The 24,302-nt window shown below is 35.8% G+C and overlaps 2 protein-coding genes across 2 annotated transcripts; both read left to right on the top strand.

The window, feature by feature from the left end:
* The first annotated feature begins 3,300 nt into the window (after positions 1-3,300).
* On the top strand, positions 3,301-13,849 carry LOC141657609 (suppressor of mec-8 and unc-52 protein homolog 1). The gene is made up of 16 exons (XM_074464895.1): positions 3,301-3,466; positions 3,670-3,880; positions 4,028-4,180; positions 6,041-6,089; positions 6,726-6,809; positions 7,676-7,779; positions 8,527-8,613; positions 8,690-8,743; positions 9,203-9,298; positions 9,477-9,604; positions 9,823-9,949; positions 10,036-10,095; positions 10,222-10,329; positions 12,704-12,804; positions 13,216-13,267; positions 13,575-13,849. Exons 1-16 carry the CDS (start codon positions 3,438-3,440, stop codon positions 13,671-13,673), a joined length of 1,542 nt encoding a protein of 513 aa, XP_074320996.1. The 5' UTR covers positions 3,301-3,437; the 3' UTR covers positions 13,674-13,849.
* A 5,258-nt stretch (positions 13,850-19,107) lies between these two features.
* On the top strand, positions 19,108-23,035 carry LOC141657608 (amino acid permease 3-like). The gene is made up of 7 exons (XM_074464894.1): positions 19,108-19,237; positions 20,252-20,360; positions 20,912-21,145; positions 21,309-21,402; positions 21,493-21,707; positions 21,793-21,932; positions 22,125-23,035. The coding sequence occupies exons 1-7, from the start codon at positions 19,232-19,234 to the stop codon at positions 22,776-22,778; spliced, it is 1,452 nt and encodes a 483-aa protein (XP_074320995.1). The 5' UTR covers positions 19,108-19,231; the 3' UTR covers positions 22,779-23,035.
* The last annotated feature ends 1,267 nt before the right edge of the window (positions 23,036-24,302 follow it).

Raw genomic sequence — 24,302 nt, 5'->3', positions numbered from 1 at the left:
TTTTGTTAATTATGCGATTAAGATATATAACCTTCGTCGTCATTATTCTAAACACTTTTGCAAAACCTAATTTACTGTTAAAGAGAGAAAGCAAGTACGTTCTTAATCCTAATCGCATCGTTAGCAAATCCCGGAGTTTGGAAGGTCGGTTCTCATCGTTGGTTATACCGTTGAGATCCTTGCGTCGAGGGTAAGATCTATGTACCCTTTTTGTTGTCTTTCCTTTGATTTGGTTAAACCTTAATATAGGGATTTGGGGGTTTTTGAGTAGTATGTGATTTGGTAGCATTTGTATGTTGTATGATAGGAGGAGGTTTCGTAGAGGAAGCTTTTGATACGAGAGAGACCGTCGATAGTGTGCTTTCCAGGTAGGATTTCCTACTCAGTATTAGTCCCATAATGGGATGATTGTTAATGTGTTGAGATTGATTGTTTGATATAGTAATTGTATTGTGACGGTTGTGATTGTGATTGTGATTGTTGTCTATGGTTCTCGAGGCGTGTCCTTGGCTGAGTGAGGTCACTTGCGGGAGTCGCTTCACGCCCTAGTTTCGCCTTCGGAACCCGCAAAAAGGGATGTGCACATTAATGGACAGGGTTATCGCTCATTATGAGGAGCGGGGATTTGGTGGGTACGGCTGCGGTCCCCCACTGGTAGGGCTGGTCCAGTGGACAGTCGGCGATTGAGATTATTGGAATTGGTGTGGTTGTGTGTGTGACGATTAAGTTTCTTTTTATCTTATTATTGATATATATATTGAGTTGTGTGATTAGTAATCGACCGGTTGTTGTTTTGTAAACTGCGGTGATCCATTCGGGGATGGTGAGCAGATATTGAGCAGGTATGAGATGAGTACTGGGATAGCTGGGATTGCCACGATATGACGATATAAGTCTTCCGCTGTAGCTTAGTAGTTTCTTTACATTTCATTTAGAACAGTAAACAGTCAGTTTGAGAACATGTATTATACTTTTGGTTTTGGTTTCGAGAATTGTAACCCTTCACTAAGTATTTCTATTTAAACGTTGTTTCTTTATTGTTTATTTGATTATCATTGCCTCGGGTAACCGAGATGGTAATGTCTTCATACCTGAGTGGTCCTGGTAAGGCACTTGGAGTATGGGGGTGTTACACTTTTAATCGATTGAATTAAAGTTTTCAAGAGTTTTTGTAATTAGGTTTAGATATTGATTTCACCTAATCAATTAAATTCCAACACTTGTACTTATCAATACCCACGATAGCCATGTAAAACATGTAATTTCATTTGTGCTGATGTATAATCAATTGGTCTCTCAATTTTGTGTATTGCTGTGTTTCAATTTCTTCCGGTAATTATTTTCTCGGTGCGGCCATAAATTGTTACAGCAATTTCGGTTATACTCGTAAGATTCGGCATCAACACAACACTAAAATGAACACCACTTCCTCCGGCACAAACACCAAGCACAACCACTACACCCTCTAACGCCATCCCCGTTGATGGACGTCCGAGCAGATGTGGATTTTTCTTATTTTGTGTGCCTTTTGATCTCTCTCGTGGTTGGTGTAAGAAATGAGAGGGATAATTTTGGAAGAAGGTGAAAAAATGCGCGGGATTTAGTATAATTGTGCGCGGGATTTAGCACATCCCGCAAATTAACATATGATATCCTGGCAAATATGATATACGGAGTATAAGCAAATATGGTATATATCCTATATATTTTTTGGTGTATATTTCATATATATTTTGAAAATCTCTCCCATCCTTACACAATATATCTTTAAAATTAAAAATTAAAAAACGTATAAATTCTTACACAATATATCTTTAAAAACCATATAATCTTTTACGTATTATAAAAACATATAAAATAAATAATAAATATAAATATAATATCTAAGCAAAAATAGATTATAAACTAACTAATTTACTATAGGTGTATAGCTATATGATATTCTTTCAAGCAAAATTACGGAATATATGATTCTAAAACTAATTTATAACCGAAATTACGGAATATATTTTAAATTTCTATATACTATATTGATGGTACTCTTCCAAAAACAAACGTACTCCTAACCATGTTAAATCTATACTTCATCAGCTATTGTGGTTGTCATTGATTATTAACTTAAGACGGTCTTATACTGTGAGACGGTTCTATAATGTAGAAAGACAACTTATTTGTTAGCATTAAATGAATTTTTTTTATATATAATTATGGATCGTCTCATAGTGTGAGACTCTCTTATTTTATAATTTTTAACTCATTAAATAAAAAGGAATTTTTTTTATTAATTTAATTATAAAACAGAACGTTTTTTTTATTAACAGAAATGGACAGTTTCATAGCTGAGGTTGTCTTAACCTATAATTTATGAATACAATTTACAAGCATTATTATTGTTTTTTTCCGATGACTTTTTAATGTGTATAAATGGGTAGAAGGGTGGGGCTTCATTTGATATTATTTTCCCAATAATATTTTACACCATTTAAGTGGGTTTATATATCCTTTATGTTGTCTATAGATCTCAAACGGGTTGGCCGGGTCGGAACATACAGGTCGGGTACGTTGGTTTCAAATAAGGGTCGCGTAATACGGGTTATAGGTCGGGTTATTAGGGGCAAAGTACGGGTCAACAATTAGTATCTAACACCTTTTATAGATTGGAAAAATATTTTTTAAAAACTAAAGTTTATTTAATATTAATATTTTAATCATGTTCAATGTTTAGTTTTTTAATTATTTTTTTCAAATATATTATATAATAAATATTATTATTTTTATAAAAATTATTAGTTTATCTATGATTGAACGGGTCGACATGTTCGTGTCGGGTTTCACTTAAATTAACGGGTCATTTCGGATTCCATATCGAATGAGTTACTGCTCGAGATTTTCGGTTTTAACCCTGGAAAACATGGATGAGGTCGGGTCGGGTCGAAATTTGACAGGCTTATATCTTAGTCATGTATTAAACTCATAACTTATCATTTAGTTAAAATAATAATATGGATACAAATTGTACAAATAACCAACTCTAATTTGTTGTATTCTACATTTATATAATATCGACTTTCGTATGACTTTAACTTTATTAACAATATATGGAGTATTAGCTTAAAGGTTAAATTTATTAACAATATAATATCAACTTTCGTATGACTTTAATTTTATTAACTACGGAGTATAAAACAACCCGTGATTTTCACGGGTTTAAAACTAGTAAGTTATGAATTTATCTTAAAAAAATTGACAATTATACAACCATTATAAAAGAGAATTTACGAAAATTTATAGGGACGAAATGAGTAAAATAGGACCCCATCGTGAGTTCGTGACAATTACAATTACAATTGCAATTGAAAATAACAAGCAATTGAGTGATAAACCCTAACTTAAATCTCCCCGCACTTTCTCTCCTCAATCCTTGACAAACAACAGCAATGTCGACCCTTGAAATCGAAGCACGAGAGTAAGCTCCTCCAACTAACTCCTTCAATTCAAATTTATTTAATTTCTTACTTATATGATACGATTAGTATGTGATTTGATTACTCATAGTGTATTGAAGCAAATTCAATTCATGATTATGATTTCACAATCATTAATTTAATTTTGTTAATTTCATACTTCTATGTAATATATGAGATTTATGATAGTATATGGTTAATGCAGTGTAATCAAGATTGTCTTACAATTCTGCAAAGAAAATTCGTTGCACAAAACATTCCAAACCCTACAAAGCGAATGTCAAGTTTCGCTCAATACGGTCGACAGCATCGAAACTTTCATTGCTGACATTAATGGCGGCAGGTGGGATGCTGTTTTGCCACAGGTGTCTCAGCTTGAGCTTCCTAGGAAGAAAGTCGAGGACTTATACGAGCAGGTTCCTCTATTTTTAAAATTTTTTCGGTTTCTGTTGATGTTATCGTAAAAGAAAGCGCTATTAGTCTCACTGAGAGATCATCTAACCGCTTTTGGTATGTTCCAGTGTTGTTATGGTAGTGACTTTGCTGAATTTGTGGGTTTGTAGATTGTGTTAGAGATGATCGAGCTAAGGGAGCTGGATACTGCACGGGCAATATTGAGGCAAACTCAGGTGATGGGAGTCATGAAGCAAGAGCATCCAGAGAGATACTTACGGCTTGAGCATCTGCTTGTTCGGACGTATTTTGATCCTCACGAGGTTGTTCTCGTTTACTTGTTCAAATGTTTGTGCAAATATTTATGCTTAATGCATTATGACATGATCGAGAATATGCAATAGTGCTTGTATTTTGTATATCCTAGAGCACCTCCAATGCAAGGCTGCAACTTTGGTAGCTTGGAGCTGCCAAATAAGAGAGATAATAAAATTAAGCAACGTGTACACCTTAAGTAGAATTGTGAAAGTAAATCTGTAGAAAAACGACGTAGCTTGCAATTTGAAAATTTGAATGGATCCCATAAACTCATTATTTATGTTAAATGTTATTCCATCCATTATATATGCTGAGAGTTTTAAAGCTGTCTTGTTGAGTGCCCGACTTGATCCTTAATATTGAACCCGTATTGTTCTAGTGTCAACTGGATATCAGAGAGTCAATTGGGTGCTCAATTTGTGCTGTCAGTGGTCTATTTCAATACATAGTTGTCTCTGTAGAAAAACGACGTAGCTTGCAATTTGAAAATTTGAATGGATCCCATAAACTCATTATTTATGTTAAATGTTATTCCTTTCAAAAAGATTTCATACTAGGTAGCTTGCTTGAGGTATATATTTCCGTCTTCTTTATTGTACATGCTAAATAATGTGTTTTGCTTAGCAACTACATCAATTTTTGTACTTAGGGACTGACTCTTTTTCTGGTTAAACAGTATGTCCACTGTGTTTCTTACAACAACAACAACAACATCAGAGCCTTAATCCCAAAATGATTTGGGGTCGGCTGACATGAATCATCCTTTCGAACCGTCCATGGATGAACGCACGCCTCAAAATGCGAATAAAAAGGGAAGATAAAAAAACAAAAGGGAGAACGAAAATGTAATGGAAAGTTAAGGTGAACTTAGAGGTTTTAAAATCGAATTCCGTCTTTCTTTTATAAAAACTTAAAATTTAAATCGAGAGAAAAGGTTAAAACGATTTTTAAAAACCGGAATAGAGTTAAGGATCCGGAATGAGTCAGGTAAAATCTATAAGAAAGTGGTTGTTGAAAAAGTGTGTAATAAAGGAGAGAAAAATAAATAAATTAATTTCTTTAAATTAAATAAATAAAAAAAACACTAAATCTGTCAAAAAACATCAAATACTAAAAATCCACATGTATCATTTCCCTCCATTGTGCCCTTTCCGTCACCATACTCTCCTCAAGCCCCAGAACTCTCATATCATGCTCTATCACTCTCAACCATGTCTGTCTCGGTCTTCCTCTGCCTCTAGGGACCTTTTTCTGTTCTCCAAGTCTCCGGCCTCCCTAACCGGTGCGTCCATAGGTCTCCTTCTCACATGGCCAAACCATCTTAGTCGGTTTTCCATCATCTTGTCCTCTATTGGCGCCACTTTTACCTTTTCCCTAATCACCTCATTCCTTAACCGATCTTTCCTTGTATGTCCGCACATCCACCTCAACATGCGCATCTCCGCCACACTCATCTTTTGAATGTGACAATGTTTCACGGCCCAACACTCGGAGCCGTAAAGTAGGGCGGGCCTAATTGCCGTGCGATAAAATTTTCCCTTTAATCTTTGGGGCATATCTTTATCGCATAGAAACCCTGAAGCACTCTTCCATTTCAACCATCCCGCTTTAATTCTGTGAGCCACATCTCCGTCTAACTCCCCATCTTTTTGAATAATAGATCCTAGATATCTGAAGATGTTTAATTCTGTGTTTCTTAAAAAGTGGATTTTTTTTAGATGCAAGGGTGGGTTGGAGTGAGGGGTGGAATGAATGTTCAATGGTCCCAGGGTTGAGTTCATGAACAACCACAATATATCTATGTTCTTAGGTTTTGCATGAGCACAGTTCGCCTGTATTAATTTAGTGCTGGCTTTATTTGGCAGGCTTACCAAGATTCAACAAAAGAAAGACGCCGTGCACAAATTGCACAAGGTTTGCAATATTCCATCCATTATATATGCTGAGAGTTTTAAAGCTGTCTTGTTGAGTGCCCGACTTGATCCTTAATATTGAACCCGTATTGTTCTAGTGTCAACTGGATATCAGAGAGTCAATTGGGTGCTCAATTTGTGCTGTCAGTGGTCTATTTCGATACATAGTTGTCTCTGATAAGTATTGTAGCTCTTTGGTGATGGGTAAAAGATCAAGAATCTTACTCTCTGGCTTATTTGTGCTGAAAAAGAATTGCGGATCGATCATTCTAAAACATAGAAGTAACAAAGCTTTTAGTACTTATATAATTTTTAAAACATATTTATTTATCTTTGGCTTATTGGTGATGATTACTAAATCACATTGGGCCTAAAGCTTCACTTTTAGGATATTTTAACCGCATTATCAGGAATTCGAATGTTCCATATTGGCCACTAACATACTTTGGCAAGGTCTTTTGTTAGCATCGTTGTGGGTTGATGCTATGGGTGCTTTTAGGCAGATTTTGAAGAGGCAATGTGATTGGGTTGCAAGAACGGGAAAGGAAGAGGGATTAAGAGACCTTCTCTTCATTTGTTATCGTTGGTGGATTTGCTGCCTGTTGTGGTATTTCATGTAATTTATTTTTTGGTTCAGGCCTTTCTACCGAAGTTTCTGTTGTGCCACCATCACGGTTGATGGCTCTGATTGGGCAAGCTTTGAAGTGGCAGCAACACCAAGGTAAACTGAACTTATTGTCATGGAAGGGGCGCAGACATTTATTTATTGTATTTTGGATGAAAATGCTTACAATAATTATATTAATATGAATACTTGTTAATCTCTTCTTCTTGTGCATTGTGTAATCTTGAAATATTTATATAAACTGTACTTTTCACAGTTGCACATGTACAAATAAAGCAGAGTTGGATTCTTTATCAAATAATCTCTTCATCTTGTGAATTGTGTAATCATGAAATATCTCTTTACAGTGCATTTGCCAGTTGCAACAGTTGCACATGTACAGATAAAGCAGTGTCGGATTGATTATCAAATATTTGTGTGTTGCTTGAATAGTTGAAATTGAGATTGCTTTGTGTTAAATTCATGAGAATATGTTATGGAGTTTACTGCTTATATATATTTTTTTGCTCAGTGAAATGACAAGTTAACGACCAGATTGCTTTGATTCAGATTACAAACAAAGTACCATTTTAGCTCACATTATTGAATATAAATGCCACACCTTTTACAATTGGGCATCTTTACTATGAAAACGTAATGGTTATTATCTGATCATGGCTTTTACCCTGATAAGTGATAAATGTCTGAAACTTGCGAAGATCTTATCCTTCTTTCTGAGGAAGGTCATAGGACTCTGCTTTTTCGTTGGACTCTTAGAGGAGCCTTTCTGCATATATTGGCACTCAATACTTGCGTGACTGCATTGAGGGCATTGACTGTTACGGGGCATACTTTAAGCACGTAGGAATGACATAGTTCAGTGTTAAAATGATTTATTGTACTTGATCTAGGTCTTCTAGATAGTTTTTTGTTGAAGTGTTGTTTTTGTGTATGTTAATGGACCATCTCCATTTCTGTTTTAGGTTTACTTCCTCCTGGAACACAGTTCGACTTATTCCGTGGGACTGCTGCTTTGAAGCAAGATGTCGAGGATATGTATCCTACAACACTTTTGCATACTATTAAGGTGAAAATTTGTTTACTTTACATTCCTATAGCCATATATACATGTAAACAAACTCTGGGATTATGATGGTATCTTGTGTTTGACGTCTTCAGTATGTTAATTTCCATGTGTTTGTTAAACCATTTTGCTGGCTCAAACAAATTTGTCATCTGACAATCATGCTTAAAGTTTTGAATAATGCTACAAGGAATATCATTTTACCTTTATATATGAGGGAAGACTTGCTTTGGAAGTTAACGAGGGTTGAAAAGGGGAAATGGAGCAGTCAGAACTATTTCAGAGATTCTGAAGAACACGTTTTTTTTATATACTAAAATCCACGTGTTTGACCAGAGTTGTATAACCATTTGTTTGGTCAACTTCCCCCTTTCTTTACTGGATGAGTTGAACTTTGTTACTTGGTTTGTGCATCATGTATGGCTAACATATATAGTTATTGTTTGTTGGTAGGGTGGGGGAGGTTTGGGTTGGGGGTTGGAGAATAGCTTGCTCTCCACAGTCAAGACTTTGCTAAATTATAACCTGTGCTATTAATATTTGAGAACTTTAATTTTATTTTTGTTTACTGTTTGCTTGTTTGTTGGGGACATGGTTACTCTTTGAGATATTAGATATTATTACGTGTCTTTAGTAATTAAGCAACAAAACTGTTTCGATAGTGTGGTGTATCTTCTGAATTTTTTTTCATATGTGCTCTTCATGATTAAGGCAGGACTTCCTTAAATTGCATGTTTATATTGATTGCAGTTTGGGAAGAAAAGTCACCCAGAGTGTACTCGATTCTCACCTGATGGGCAGTTCCTTGTTTCCTGCTCTGTTGATGGTCTTATAGAGGTATAACATTGTTTGTAGTTCCTCGTATTCACACACTGAAGATGAGTAAATTCACTCTGACTTGGATGAAATCCAGGTATGGGACCATATCAGCGGGAAGCTCAAAAAAGATCTTCAGTACCAAGCTGAGGTAAGTTTATCTTTAGGTCCAAAGTGTTTATGGACGGCATATTACTACGCCGTATGGAAAAACATGTTTATTATTTGAATTTAACATAAACATAAATGTATGAGATATACATGCTTCCCACTGAGACTCAGCTTTTGGATTGGTGCTAGGATTGGTGCTATATAGCTCATTTGAATTTAATATGACGACATTTTCAGAGTTCTAAGAATTCACACATAGTAATCTATATTCTTATTTGCGTTTACTTCAGCAGATGAAAAATATTAAAGTTCTGGTTATACCCCCATCAGCTTATGTTGTGTTTTGAACAATTTGAAAATGAAAATTCAGATGCCCCAACTTTAAGTTGTTTCAAACCTTCCATCTTCTGAACCATTATTAGTTATTGAGCTCTGTTCTTTCTACCGTGTAGCTAAGTTTTCTCATTGTTTCTGTTGAATTTATATTAAATTATAACAGGAGACTTTTATGATGCACGATGAAGCTGTCCTTTGTGTTGATTTTAGCCGAGATTCAGAAATGCTTGCCTCTGGTTCACAAGATGGGAAGATCAAAGTAAGTTCAATTACGCCGTTTCAATAATTTGCCTTATCCTCCTAGGAAAAGGGAAGTCTATACAAAATTTCTTACAGGCCGTTATATTGCTCATTCTGTAATTCAATTAATTGCATTTCTTGATATGAGGGTGGGGCAAGAATAATTCACAATCGCTACATGTTTGACATTTTTTCAGGTGTGGCGTATAAGGACGGGTCAGTGTTTACGTCGTCTTGAACGTGCTCATTCTGCAGGAGTTACAAGCCTTTGCTTTTCTCGAGATGGAAGTCAAATATTAAGTACATCATTTGATACTACCGCTAGGTATCTACTATGTGATTTATAACTTTAATTTCTGACCTTCTCTTTTCTGTATGGTTTTCTGTCAAAATTTGTGTCTAACCAATATCTCAACCTCTCCTGGGATGACGGCATGTTAACATTGCTCTGCTTTCTTGGGTCCTGCAGTGTTTTCTATTATTTATTTTTTTATTTTTTTTATTTTGTGGGAGACACTAATTGTATTAATGGATGGAGTGCAGGGTTCATGGGTTGAAGTCAGGGAAGTTGTTAAAAGAATTTCGTGGGCATACTTCATACGTCAATTATGCAATATTTACAAATGACGGGAGTCGTGTGATCACAGCATCTAGTGATTGCACTGTTAAGGTAAGTTGTCTTCATGATTTTTTATGCTTAGAACGGTACTTGGACAATTGGTTAATTCTGTAGTTCAATGTCTTTACCTGGAACAGGTTTGGGATGGGAAGACAACTGAGTGCCTTCACACATTTAAACTACCACCTCCTTTAAGGGTAAGTTCTCTTGCTCTGTAAGAAAATAACTTTACCTTGATTTGAAGAGCAGGGCTTAATGGAAAAAATAGAGTAATTTGCTTCCGAGTTGTAATTAATGTTGTTTATATCTTTTCAACAATCCAGGGTGGAGACGCTTCTGTAAATTCTGTCCATCTTTTCCCCAAAAATATGGATCACATTGTTGTTTGCAACAAGACATCATCTGTATACATTATGACACTTCAAGGACAGGTTTGCTCTTGATTTTTTTTTTGTCAATAATAGTTTCTTTTGAGTGAGTTTATTGGACGTGCAATCGAGACTATGCACACTCTAGACAAGGAATGCACAGTGTTGCAACTTTCATGCCTGTCAGTTAACTGGTAGATCTAATTATGGTTGTGGGGGACACCTTTCAGGCTTTGAGACGATAGAAGTCAGAGAACCACAGAAGTAACTTGAGCTTTCATTTGCACCCCTCCAACCCAACCCCAAGCCACGTAAAAACACGATCCCACCACCAACTAAGACAATTGTCACTCGTCTCGCTAATGGGATCAGAAAACCGAACCCGAACTATAGCAATAATCACGCTCAAGCTTCCACAACCAACGATATATTACCTAACACGGTCAAGCAGGCACTTGTTCTACCTCAATGGCGTCATGCTATGCAAGAAGAATTTGATGCTCTTGAACGCAATAAAACCTGGACCCTCGTCCCACGCACCTCCTCACACAACGTTATCGGTTGCAAGTGGGTTTATCGCAACAAATTTAATCCGGATGGTACCCTTAAACAACACAAAGCTCGTCTAGTTGCTAAGGGATTTCATCAACGCCCTGGTATTGATTTTAATGAAACCTTTAGCCCCGTTATTAAACCAACTACAGTACGCCTCATCCTCGCTTTAGCTGTCACTAACTCATGGTCTCTTCGACAATTGGATGTCAATAACGCATTCCTTCAAGGGACACTCACCGATAATGTTTTTATGACACAACCTCCTGGTTTTGTAAATCAAATGCACAAAGATTACGTTTGTAAATTAAACAAAGCGATTTATGGTCTAAAACAAGCTCCTCGCGCTTGGTACACCGAATTAACCCCTTATCTACTCTCTAACGGTTTTAAACAATCTATATCCGACTCCTCTCTTTTATTTTACACACCAACGCTACCGTTATTTACATGTCGGTTTATGTTGATGACATTATTGTCACCGCCCACACCCTACTCAGCTTAGTTCCTTCATTGCCAAATTATCGCAACGTTTTTCCCTGAAAGACCTTGGTCCGTTATCATATTTTTTAGGCATTGAAGTCACTCACAATTCACTTGGTCTACACCTCAATCAATCGAAGTACATTTTTGATCTCCTAACCAAATTCAAAATGATTGATGCCAAGCCTAATACCACTCCGATGGCTTCCTCACCCTCCTTAACACGTGAAGACCATCTACCCATCCAAGACCACTCGATTATCGTGCTATTGTTGGCGCCTCAATACCTATCTCTCACCAGACCCGACATTGCCTTTGCTATTAACCGCCTAGCTCAATTTTTGCATCATCCCACCGCCACTCACTGGACTGCTCTCAAACGCCTCCTGCGTTATTTGCAAGGGACTCAAACCATTGGTCTTCAGTTGTTACCAGATGAATAGTGATTCAGTTGTACAAAGCTTCCCCTCCTCGCCTTCATGCCTTTTGTGATGCAGACCATGCCGGCGACAAAGACACCTATGTTTCCACCACCGGCTATATCATCTATCTCGGACGGAATCCTATCTCCTGGTCCTCCAAGAAGCAACGTGGCCTTGCTCTCTCCACTACTGAAGCTGAATTTCGCGCCGTTGCATCCGTCACCACCGAGACACTTTGGCTCCGTAACCTTCTCCACGAGCTCCATATCTCGATCACCAACCCTCCAAACGATCTTCTCGACAATATCTCCGCTACTCTCTATGCCGTAAACCCGGTCTTTCATTCCCGCATGAAGCACATGGCTCTATCCTTTCACTTCGTCAAACAGCAGCTGCTTCATGGTCACATTCGAATTCAACATGTTGCGAGCAAAGATCAGTTGGCAGATATTCTCACCAAACCACTTCACAAGACCCTCTACCTTGACCTTCGCTCCAAGATTGGCCTTACCCCTCGGACGTCCATCTTGCGGGGGCGTATTAACCATATTTCCTGTAATAAGGAAATATCCAAGTAAATCTTCGTATATTGTCAATATAGCATCCCATATCTTTTGTAATTGTTGTTATTACCTTATTTGCACACATTGTAAACTATATATACCCATGTACCATCAGCTTTGTTAATACAACTTATCATTCCCATAAATTATAAACTCTTACATGACAGCTGTAGCATAATTCACAAATTCACAAAACTAATCTAACCATCGATCCGCTTTTCAGCCTACATGATACATTTGCTAGTGGTTCTAGACCCTCACAAGCTTTATAGGGTCATAGTTTTGATAATGTGCCCCATAATATTCGTTTTACATCTTCATCACGATTTCCTATTTTTGTTTGTAGGCGCTTGAAGTAGACTAATGCACTTCCCTCGTCCCTTGGGCATCTACATTAATATTATTCTAACTGTGCAGGTTGTGAAGAGTTTCTCTTCTGGTAAAAGAGAAGGTGGAGACTTTGCAGCTGCTTGTTTATCACCTAAAGGAGAGTGGATATATTGTGTTGGTGAAGACAGGTAATTTGAAACATTTGTTTGGCAATGGCACTCTCTTAGCCGTGGTAAATAGGATCGTTCAGAGTTTCAGATCATTATGGGTTTGGGTTATTTCGTGTGCACCATTATCGGGTCATTTTCCATGTCATCATGGGTTGTTGATATCACAGTTTTTGTTACAAGTATACGATCTCGGGATTGTTTTGGGTCATGTTAGTGTTGACTCATTTCTGGGTTGGGCCAGTTCGGATTTGGTTCTACTTATGGCTCTTCTTTTCTCAGTGGTGGGGTTGGGTTGGGTTTTGGTCTAGTCAATTGGGCCTGGTCAGGTTTTATTGATATACTGCAACTGCAACCACGCCTGCAACCTTCTAATTACTGCATTTTTTTTTTTGAAGAATCTAATTACTGCATTTTGTTTCTTTTCTGCAGGAACTTGTATTGTTTTAGCTACCAATCTGGTAAACTTGAGCATCTGATGAAGGTAGTTCTCGTTCTAATGCTATTCTGCCGTTGGTTTTGCTATTATGTTATGTGATATGGTTGACTGTGTTTTAGCGAGCAACCTGGGACAATGACTGCATTTTAGTTTGCTTGAACAAAGGATTTGAAATGGTTTTTCTGTACAGTTCTTGGAAAGGGAATTAAAATGATAGTTTTGATGGTGACCGTTTTTAATCTTGATCATAAGTTCCACCATGCAAGGACTTAAATGGCTCAGGTGAGCCAGATAACATGATGTAGTCAAAACAGTGTTGGCTAATTTGGTATCGGTATTCACCTTTTGACAGGTGCACGAGAAGGATGTAATCGGTGTATCTCATCATCCTCACATGAATCTTGTGGCAACCTACGGTGAAGATTGCACAATGAAGCTATGGAAGCCTTGAAACTTTTAGTACGAAGCAGTAGTTTTTACTTGAATCCCAACTCTATCCTATTTTTTTTCCTGACTTCTCATCAGTGTTTCCTTCCAATGTTTTTCCTGCTTTTCATCTGTGTAAATCTGTAATTGTTGTAACATGTAATTTATCTTGGCAATTAATTATCCCAGTATTCGATAAAATAATTTTTTTTTAACCGTAATCTTGTTAAGGAACTCTTACGGCCTGGTTCATATGGTCTGGTATCTGTACTGCTTCCGTTTTTGTCGGACTCCAGTAGGTGCTCTCTTCGTTGTTAGCTACTGTTAGTGTTAGTAGTAATAGTAATGTGTCTTGGTCTCGGAAGCTCCTGCTATCCAATAAGCCATAATTCTTGAAGCTGTGTTTGTACTGCTTGAGTCTTTTGTTTGGTTAGCCCTTATTTTCGTACATTTGGCTGCGTGCATAGCTTTGTCAAACAGTTGACAACTTACTGTATATTTTACTTGTTTATTCATCGAAATTGCTGTCTATTCAAATTCTTTCATTGGTTGGTGTCTGATAACGCGGTACATTGGGCGACGTCCTTTGTTAATAATCTTGGTACATAGGAGTACTTGTTAAGAAAATTAAAGTGCAAGAATCAAGTAAAATCTTGGTACATAGTACTTATAATTAGCTGGAGGCAATTTAGAGTAGAAAGTAGTCCGTATCTTGTAAAGGGTTGGTTTGTACACATTTATTTTTGTTGATGGTGATGTTGAAACTTGAAAGGGAGATTGTGTTGCCCATGTGAGATGAATCCATACCTAATATTTTCTCTGTTTCCACTTGGAATATATCATCGATTTCTATCCTTTGGAAGATCATCATCATTTCTTTGGTCTATATAAATTCTAGCAGTCAACTTTGTCAAGGAACCTATGCATACTTTTTCTGCCATGAACAATAATATCTAACACACGGGAATTGAGGAGCAATATTATCTTTTAGGCGGCGGTGTAAAACCGATACAAGTTATGATTGTGAGAACTAATATCAAGGGCGCAAGGCGTTACAACGTCACGACATTGCATTTTCGGCTGATAGACGACAGTATTCTCATGCATGTATAGTTTATGAACCGATTCTCCAGCCGCAGCTATCAATTTAAAGATCAAAACTGAAATTGATGGTTGATACTTGATACTCATAGTCATATAGTCATATACCATAAGCATTAGTCAATTATTGGCCTTTGGTGTATACCAAGAGAGCCTCCTGAGATTGAATTGCACACCCAACTGAGCTTCTGTAGTATTATTTGTAGTGTGTGGTTAGTTACCAATAAAACTCAAAAGCGGTTCTTAAACCACAGGATTATATTCTTTCCTGTCATTTGCTCAATGCTCATCTCTTTGAGGTATATGAAGAAAAAAAGGGTCAGAGTGACCCTAAAAATCCATCGGACAGATTTATGCGAGACAATATTTCAATGCATCTTCTCATCTCGGTCATTTATTTTTATTTACTCTTGGTTTAAAGATCTAGCTAAAAGAAAGAAAAGAACAATTTATTGTTTTAGTTGTTAACAATCGATAATTTCACCAAATTTAAAGGTGGATGATCGGTTTAGTCCACTTGTCATTTTATAATTAATTCTTTTTTCTTTTTTTTGGTCTTTGTGCTAAAATTAAAGAGAAACAAATGACCGGGACAGAGGAAAAAAATGATTATAATCGGATGTATTACATCAGACTCTATATATGTAACCGTGTTTTTGTGTTTTTTTTTTTAGTTTTATAAAAGTTTATAAGTTACATGTTAGTTTTTTTATGTCAAAATTCAAATTTTTTCTAAACTTATATGTAATGTTTTTGAGTTATATTGTACTCCCTCTGTCTCGATCATTTGTTATCTATTGTATTTAGCACAAAGACCAAGGAAATGCAAGTGGGTGTCTAACAAAGTAATATAATATCATTATTTCATCCACTTGCACGCTACCTTTTACATATAAAGTTTACCAAAAATAGAAATAGATAACAATTCACTGATACACCCCAAAATGGAAATAGATAACAAATGACCGGGACGGAGGGAGTAATTTTTTCAACTTAAACTTGATTTTAATGCCCAAAAACTACACCATCTGATGTACCAAAAGGATTTGATGTAGTACATCAGATGTATAATCCTCTTACTGGGGGACAAAGTACTCTAATATAGCAGTATGTGTGAGATATGCTTCTATTATAAAAATCGTAGGTCTCATGAGAGACCGTCTCCTACTAAATTAGTGAGAGACATAAGAGGAAATTAAACAAGAAGATCAATAACTTTCTCACCTCATCATGTGAGAGATCTCTCAATAACGTTATTGAAAGACCGTATCTCTGAAGTTTTTGTGTTATAAAAATGATTCATAAGTATACATATTGGAAAAAGAATTTCATGAGAAATTGAAGTATTTATCAATCACTTTTACATTCTACCATGTATTTTTGGGTTATTAGCATGTGCGTATTTATTTGTTGGAAAACCATAATTGTTATGAGGACTTTGTATTATATACATTTGATTTGATGAACGGTCCATCATATAAATTAAGCCAATCCAAGTTAAATTCCAAATTGTAGCCTAAGTGGAAGATGCCCTAACCAATCAAAATTGAGAGAATTCCCCCACAAACATTTGCAAACAAAGGTCAAACTCCTAAAAAACCCACTTTGGATGGTGGATCTTTGTGATGAATTTTCTCCTCAAATCATGATACTCTTACAAATGTTCTGTCATCATCACTTGTCCATCGAATCACTTCCCTAAATATATTACTTCGTACGACGTATAAATTTTATTTTACAAAGCCATTCTACTCCTTTGTTTCTAATCACAAATTCTCATGGAAAACGAACACTTTTCGTCTAAGCTGAAAACGGATAGTACCCCTCTCACAATATGTAAGTGGCACTATCTATAGGGTGCTCCATTTTCTCCCTACTTACACTCTCACTTGTCTTATTGTGAGAGGAACATTATCCATTTTCAGCTTATGACGAATATTGTCCGTCACAAGCAAGACGCTTTGATTTCTAATTTACCACTTTTATAAAAATTATAGTCCTGTTTGTTAAACAGCGAATTAATATTAGCAAAAACAAGATTTAGAAAGCAGATTTGACTAGCATAATGATTTAGCACGTTTGACTATCAGATTTATTTAGTAGAATTGTTTTAGAAGTGTATGATAATCGACAATTTTAGATTAGTAGATTGTTTAGATCCTTTGTAAAATGACAAATAAGGATATGAATAAATTATTTATTAAATATATAAAAGGAAGGTTAATATTTTTCAAGGGGATAAAGAAGACAATTTTTTTCTTTCTGATCCGCTAACCCAATATGCTAGTAGGAGCAGCATATTGCAAAATAGCATATTGGACCCCAATATGCTATTTTAATATTTCATTAATCAAACGTTCTAAATAGCATATTCATAAGTCAAACATGCTAAACCTCTCCAATATACTGAAATTTGGCCAATATATCATTTACTAAACAAAGCCTATAATTGGGCGGTGCAACTAATATGCAAGATATATAAAAAAAATATTGGTTTAATTTGGATGATTTTACACACCCGTTATAAATTATTCTCATTTACAACGGATGTAAATAAGAATTTGTGTCTCATAAAAGTATATTTCTCCAAATTTTACTCATATAGGAGTACTTTAATTTATAATTTGATCAAAGGGAGGTATAATTGTAAGAATGATCTATATAAAATGAAGAGTTTGTACATCATTTTTCCCCAATTAGTCTTTTATATATTCGTTATATTCATATATATACAACCAATAATAAATTAAACTCTTGTTATGCTTTGCAGATATCAGTTAGATCGGTTGTAAAAGTATAAGAGCTAATATTCATAGCCTAGGTTCAAAATCTGTCTGCATCAAATTTAACCTCGTAACTCCCCTTACACACACCCCCCAAAAAAAATAACAACTCTTAGTAGGATTGTATTTATTAGATGTTGGTGTACCCGAGTAACATTAGAAAGGTTCATTTTTGTCCATTGCCTTAGTAGGATTGTATTTATTATGCAAATAATATAATTAAGAAATTGAGATACCCTATAAATTAAACCTCTCTAAGTGAGTTTGTTTGTATTTAGCTGTAACAAATTAACAATGATTACAAAGTTCATTCAAAGTTCAAAGATACCAAATTCCACTAATAATAATAATTAAAAATGAATAATAATGAATGATAAGAGCACTGTAATTGTAGTCATAACCTATCATTCCAATTTCTTTGGCAGCAATTAAAGCTGTTCTTGTGAATCAGATGCCTATTACAAATAATTATGGCAACTCTTAGCTTCCTTTTTCCTCATTTTTAAATATTGATGGTTCTTATTAGGTTTTGGTTTCCACCTGCCCTTTTTCTAGGTTTTTCCACCTTACACTAAAGTTTCCATTATGTTCTTAACCATTCTTTTAGTTCAAATGGTGGACAAGTATGTATAATTTGTATGATTATGTTTTTTTTTTAAAGATAGATATAAGATACGGAGTAATAACGAGTATAAAATACGACTAAAGAAAATAAGTCGTTAACAATTATGATAACTAGAGTACAACACTGTAACACACTAATTAACACCCCCGGATATGAAAAGAGTTACTAGAGATCGATAAACATAATTAAGGATATTAACTATCGATAATAAACATGTCATAGATCAATAATAGATAATATAAACGAAAATATAGGAAGGACACTAAAAATATAAAAATATAAAAATATAGAAGTATATTCACTAACTACATTACTAAGGGATAGTTTTAAATTTTAATCAAAGTGGTTTTACACACATGTGTGTAAACGCTTTTATTGTAGCTTTAGTACGTAAATATAAGGCGTTTCTCCAAGTCTTACCTTGCTTACCCTTTTGTTCAATTCATAAAAGATTAAGGCCTTGGTTTGTTGCGTTGATTGGAGTTGGACAGGGTTACATTGAATTTAAATGAATTGAATAGAGCTAAATTGAATTGAAGTAAAGCCTTAAAGCTTGTGTGACCTAAACCGATGCATTTGACCACTTCCCCTAAAAGATCGACACTAATGTCCAAGTTGTATTTTAAAAAAAAAATATGCGTACCAAAATTAGCAGAACTATGGGCATATATGATATATTTGTTCAACCAATAAATAACAAAGATACTTGAAATTAATGAATCAAAAATTGTACAGTATGTAATAAGGTATAGGCAGCATTTATTCTGTAATAACATTAAGGATGGAGGAGAGGCAATCCACGTAGAAATGTATTTAAAAAGTGATTTATTAGCAGTATATGTTTATTTTTAAATTAATCCACTATCTACATTTTAATATTATTAATAATACTTTTTCTTAATTAAAATGCTTTTTTTTGGAGCCTATAAAAGCTACTCCAACACCTGCTCAGTATGGTGCAGCAATAACTCCTCTAACCCATCTTATTTCTAATTTACCCTTTGTACGTCTCTCTATTGTATATATAATCAAGAACTCCAAAACTTGTTTTGGTAAGAGAGAAGAATCCAAATAATGACGGTAAGTGCTTCCATGCAAACTTTTCTATAATTTCATCTAGGGTTTTATCTTAAAAATTGTACCGTATATATTATGGAGTTTGAGTATATAATAAGCTCTACAAGACGAGAAAATCTTATCAGATTGTTAATTTCCCTACATTTTGGCATTTTGCATGAAATTATACATACACAATCATTAAATTAGAAATATGGTGTCAAAAATGCGAAACAAACTATCTATCGCTCGATGTTATACAAGTTATCATCAAATTATAGAACTATAGTTCAAAATCATGATGGAGGGAGGGGGCTAGCAGCCCGCTGGCGTTTGAAAATTTTGAAATTTTCGAGCCAAGGTTATTTTATACTATTAGTTTTTCGTCCCGCTAACTTCAAATCTTGACTCTGTCATTGTTCAAAATTCAGTACAACTAGATAATCATTAATTTTAATTTCATATAATCTTGTTACATCTAATCAATGTTCTAACTAGAAGTTATCTACAAGCCTCTAATTTATTAGGTTAAGACTTCATGCAACATATGATGATCAATTGATCATGCATGTACTTGTTACAATGATACCACTACAATTTAGGTCATCCCATGAAATAATTGTGAAACAAGACTTATTTCCCAAGGTTGTTGAAGTCAAAACATGCATTTTATTTTCTTGTAAATTCTACCAAAGAAATAATTACATATAATATTCTTCTTGAAATGGGTCCCTTTCTTTAATTTTCATCCCTTCTTTAGGATCTTATTTAAGACAATAATAATGAGATTCCTGTCTTTTTCAACTTTTTTTACACATATTTGAACAAAATTTAAGCTTATTTATACCCCTCTTACAATTCTTGGTCCATACACTAAAATATATAGAGCATATTAATTTTTGGCCTTACATAATAAAGACTATACTCTGTCATACTAGTTTTGTGCATTACAACTTACAACTTGTTACTACTAGTTTTGTGCATTATTACATTACATTTTACATTACATTACAACTTACACTCTTGTTTGACTTCAAGATGGGTGAAGTTGCTGCCAATAACAACCAAGTCTTTGATCTCTCCATTGGTGTCTATGGACAAGACCCCTCCTTTTGCTTCGACGATGATGGTCGTCTCAAACGAACAGGTAGTTTACATTAATACGATGACATGGTTCTCCCGTATACAATAACTTGTCAAATTATTTATTTTGTACCATTTCGTTTAGTCTAAATTCAATCCAAGGTTTAAGGGAGGCAAAGTTAACACTATTGCATCCCCAGTATCTTAAACTTGAGACCTCTAGTCAACCAGTTGATCTAAGTGCTCATGGTATAAACAAGAACTTGTCAAATTATTTACTTTGTACCATCCCGTTTAGTTTGAATTCAATCCAAGGACCAAGGGAAGCAAAGCTAACACTATTGCATTCCCAGTGTCTTAAACTCGAGACCTCTGGTCAACCAGTTGATCTAAGTGCTCAAGCTGTACACAATAAACTTGTCAAACTATTTACTTTGTACCATCCCGTTTAGTCTGAATTCAACCCAAGGACCAAGGGAAGCAAAGCTAACACTGTTGCATTATTCCCAGTGTATCAAACTCGAGACCTCTGCCTCAACCAGTTGATCTAAGTGTTCACGTGTAACTTGTCAATTTCTTATAACTTACATTTGTGATATGACATTTGTGAACTAGGGACTGTTTGGACTGCGAGCGCACACATAATAACAGCAGTGATAGGGTCAGGTGTGCTGTCCTTGGCATGGGCCATAGGCCAGCTAGGGTGGATTGCCGGGCCCGCAGTTTTGTTCTTGTTCTCCTTTGTGATATACTACACTTCTACTCTTCTTGCTGATTGTTATCGCTCCGGTGATCCTCTCTATGGCAAGAGGAACTATACTTACATGGACGCAGTTCGATCCAACCTTGGTATGAATAATTACACCATCTTTTGATTAGTCTCATGTTATTATGACAATTTTGATGCTGACGGGTTTTGAACCAGAGAAATGTCGTGTTTTGATTAATAATTGTGAATTAATAAAGATTATTCTAATTTTAAACCATTTGTTTGATGGTTTTATGTGTTTAGGTGGATTTAAGGTGAAGTTATGTGGGCTAATTCAGTACTTGAACCTGTTCGGAGTTGCGATAGGGTACACAATTGCAGCATCAATCAGTATGATGTAAGTTAATATTGAGATTTTCTTAACATTAGATTTTGACAATTTTTATGAAATTTGGAATAGTAATAAAATTTGGAATGGTATAAACAGGGCGGTTAAACGGTCGAATTGTTTCCATGCAAGCGGAGGAAAGGACCCATGTCACATGTCCGGAAACCCATATATGATCGCCTTTGGTATTGCAGAGGTTATTTTCTCACAAATTCCGGACTTTGATCAGATATCATGGCTCTCCATTGTCGCCGCTGTCATGTCTTTCACTTACTCTTCAATTGGTCTTACCCTCGGAATTGTTCAAGTCATAGGTACGTACAAGTTCTTCCTCCAAGACTCTAGCTAACGAAGTTGTATAAATTAAGTAATTCTTTATATATGCTTTGTATTGTGTAGCTAACAAAGGTGTCAAGGGGAGTTTCACCGGGATCACAGTCGGAACAGTCACCGAAACACAAAAGATATGGAGGAGCTTCCAAGCCCTTGGTGACATAGCCTTTGCTTACTCCTTCTCCAACATCCTTATCGAGATTCAGGTAATTAATTAAATCGACTTGCTAATATAATTCTTTATAATCAATGAACTACGACGTATATATCAGCTCTGTCTCAGTGATATGTTTACACTTTCTTTATAAAATAAAGAAAGTGTAAACATATTACTGGGACTGGGACAGAGGGAATAGTAAAGTCATTAAGAAATTAACACAAAACTCGGGTTTATGCAGGACACGGTGAGGTCACCGCCATCAGAAGCAAAGACAATGAAGAGAGCCTCAATGATAAGCATAGGGGTGACAACACTATTCTACATGGCTTGTGGTTGTATGGGCTATGCCGCGTTTGGTGACCTTGCACCGGGAAATCTCCTAACTGGGTTCGGATTCTACAACCCATTTTGGCTCCTAGACATAGCCAACATAGCCATAGTGGTCCATCTAGTTGGAGCCTACCAAGTGTATTGCCAGCCGTTATTCGCCTTCATTGAGAAATGGGCCTCAGGAATGTGGCCTGATAGCGAATTCATCACTAAGGAGATCAAAATCAAAGTCCCAGGCTTAGGTGCATTTAACCTGAACCTCTTTAGGTTGGTATGGAGGACGTGTTTTGTGATCACAACCACGGTCATTTCAATGTTAATGCCTTTCTTCAACGACGTGGTTGGACTACTAGGTGCACTCGGGTTTTGGCCATTGACTGTCTACTTCCCAATTGAGATGTACATTGCTCAAAAGAAAATACCAAAGTGGAGTACCAAGTGGGTTTCCCTTCAAATGCTAAGTATGGCTTGTCTTGTGATCTCAATCGCGGCTGCTGCTGGGTCAATAGCGGGTGTGGTGCTCGATCTTAAAGTCTATAAGCCGTTCAAAACCGATTATTAATGCTCGGGAATTTGTTGGATTAATTGACTTAGAAATGAGGAGGAAAAAAATGTGTATGGTGTAGTTGTGTTGTAGCTTGAAAAGGGTTCAATTTAATGTTAAATGTAATGTTAAATGTTGTTGTATGTGTTTATGTATCTTGTAAGAAAGTTGATGGTTGTCCTTAAGATGTGGGGACACTTTTATGTATCTGTTGTTTTTAGTGTATTGGTTAATCAAGAATCGAGTCTTAAATGATATGGCTAATTCTTTCGTCATTTTCAGTGATCTTTTTCTGTTAAATTTGTTTTTTTTCTTGGTGTCAAATGAGGCGCGAAGTTAGTCATGTTGAATTTGGATTAGTATTAGTATTAATCTCAAGCTGAACAAGTCTTGTGTGAATGTTTTGTAGCAACTATTTGAAGTACAACATAGATATGAGACGGTTTCAATAGCTAGAACATGAACTAACAATTCCGTTATTACAAGTTCAAATCTTGGAAGAGTGATGACTTAAATTATGACTTACTACATCAAATTATGTCATATGGATGAAAATAGTAACTAATTTGGTGTACGTGATTTATAAGTTATTCGATATGTTTTGGAATCTATCCATCGGACATTAGATGTACGATTGATTGGGAAACAAATTTTGTTTGAATACAGCCATACACGTCAAGCCTCACGTGACATAGTTGTATACGGACTATGAGTACATTACAAATTTTCCCTTGTATATATATTTTGGAAAATAAAAACAATGTAGTAAATTAGATGGAATATAATGTAGCTATTTAATCCGTTTTGAGCATAAGACGGATACATGAATACATTACAAAATGGGCAGCCGTTATAGAGACCCATACATGCATTCTTCGATGTAGGACTCTCGTTGGTAAGTGCCTATATAGTAGCTTGCTAACTACCTATGTGTCACGGTCCGAAACTTTGAGTCGGGGCGTGACGCGCACCTTTGTCTAAACGCTTTGACAAGAATGAAAGCGAGAGCGTTAGGCACTAGTGTTTGTCAAGCACTAGGCACTCGTAATCGGTCTCGGGTCGTGGGTGTCGAAATCCTAGTCTCGATCGACACACACGGGCTTGTTAGAAAGGTGAAGGCAAGAGTCGTTCACAAGAAAGCAACAACAAGCAATAAGAAGGCAACTTGGTGGGAAGCAGATGTTTGATTGACTAGTACTCCCCAAAGAGGGAAATTTGATATTTACATCCTGGTAGCAGGAAACATTGATTTTTCAAGTTTAGTTCAGAATAGCGATATACCCATTTATGGAAATAAAAGCTATTCTAAAACTAAGCTAAACTAAGAACTTACTTACTAAAAAAGTACAAGGAAATAAAATTACATAAGCATAAAATAAAACTAAGGGTTCAAGTGTGCGGATCATCACACTCTCCCCCCTAATGTCATTGCCGTCCTCGGCAACGCTTCAAAATCTTCATGGTTTGGTTCATTCGGTCGATGTCGGGGGAGTTGATTGGAGCGGATGTTGGCGCGCTTGCTCTTGTTGCGGGTGGGATCTT

The sequence above is a fragment of the Silene latifolia genome, chromosome 5, assembly GCF_048544455.1.
Source record: "Silene latifolia isolate original U9 population chromosome 5, ASM4854445v1, whole genome shotgun sequence".
NCBI lineage: Eukaryota > Viridiplantae > Streptophyta > Magnoliopsida > Caryophyllales > Caryophyllaceae > Silene > Silene latifolia.
Note: the sequence above shows the minus strand (reverse complement) of the source record. Positions and strands in the feature narration are given on the sequence as shown.

Coding starts and splice junctions, on each gene's coding strand:
- LOC141657609 (XM_074464895.1), top strand. CDS start 3,438: ATGTCGACCCTTGAAATCGAAGCACGAGA. Junction 8,614..8,689: donor CTGTTGATGGTCTTATAGAG/GTATAACATTGT, acceptor GATGAAATCCAG/GTATGGGACCATATCAGCGG. Junction 9,605..9,822: donor TCATTTGATACTACCGCTAG/GTATCTACTATG, acceptor GATGGAGTGCAG/GGTTCATGGGTTGAAGTCAG.
- LOC141657608 (XM_074464894.1), top strand. Junction 21,146..21,308: donor CGCAGTTCGATCCAACCTTG/GTATGAATAATT, acceptor TTATGTGTTTAG/GTGGATTTAAGGTGAAGTTA. Junction 21,403..21,492: donor GCAGCATCAATCAGTATGAT/GTAAGTTAATAT, acceptor TGGTATAAACAG/GGCGGTTAAACGGTCGAATT.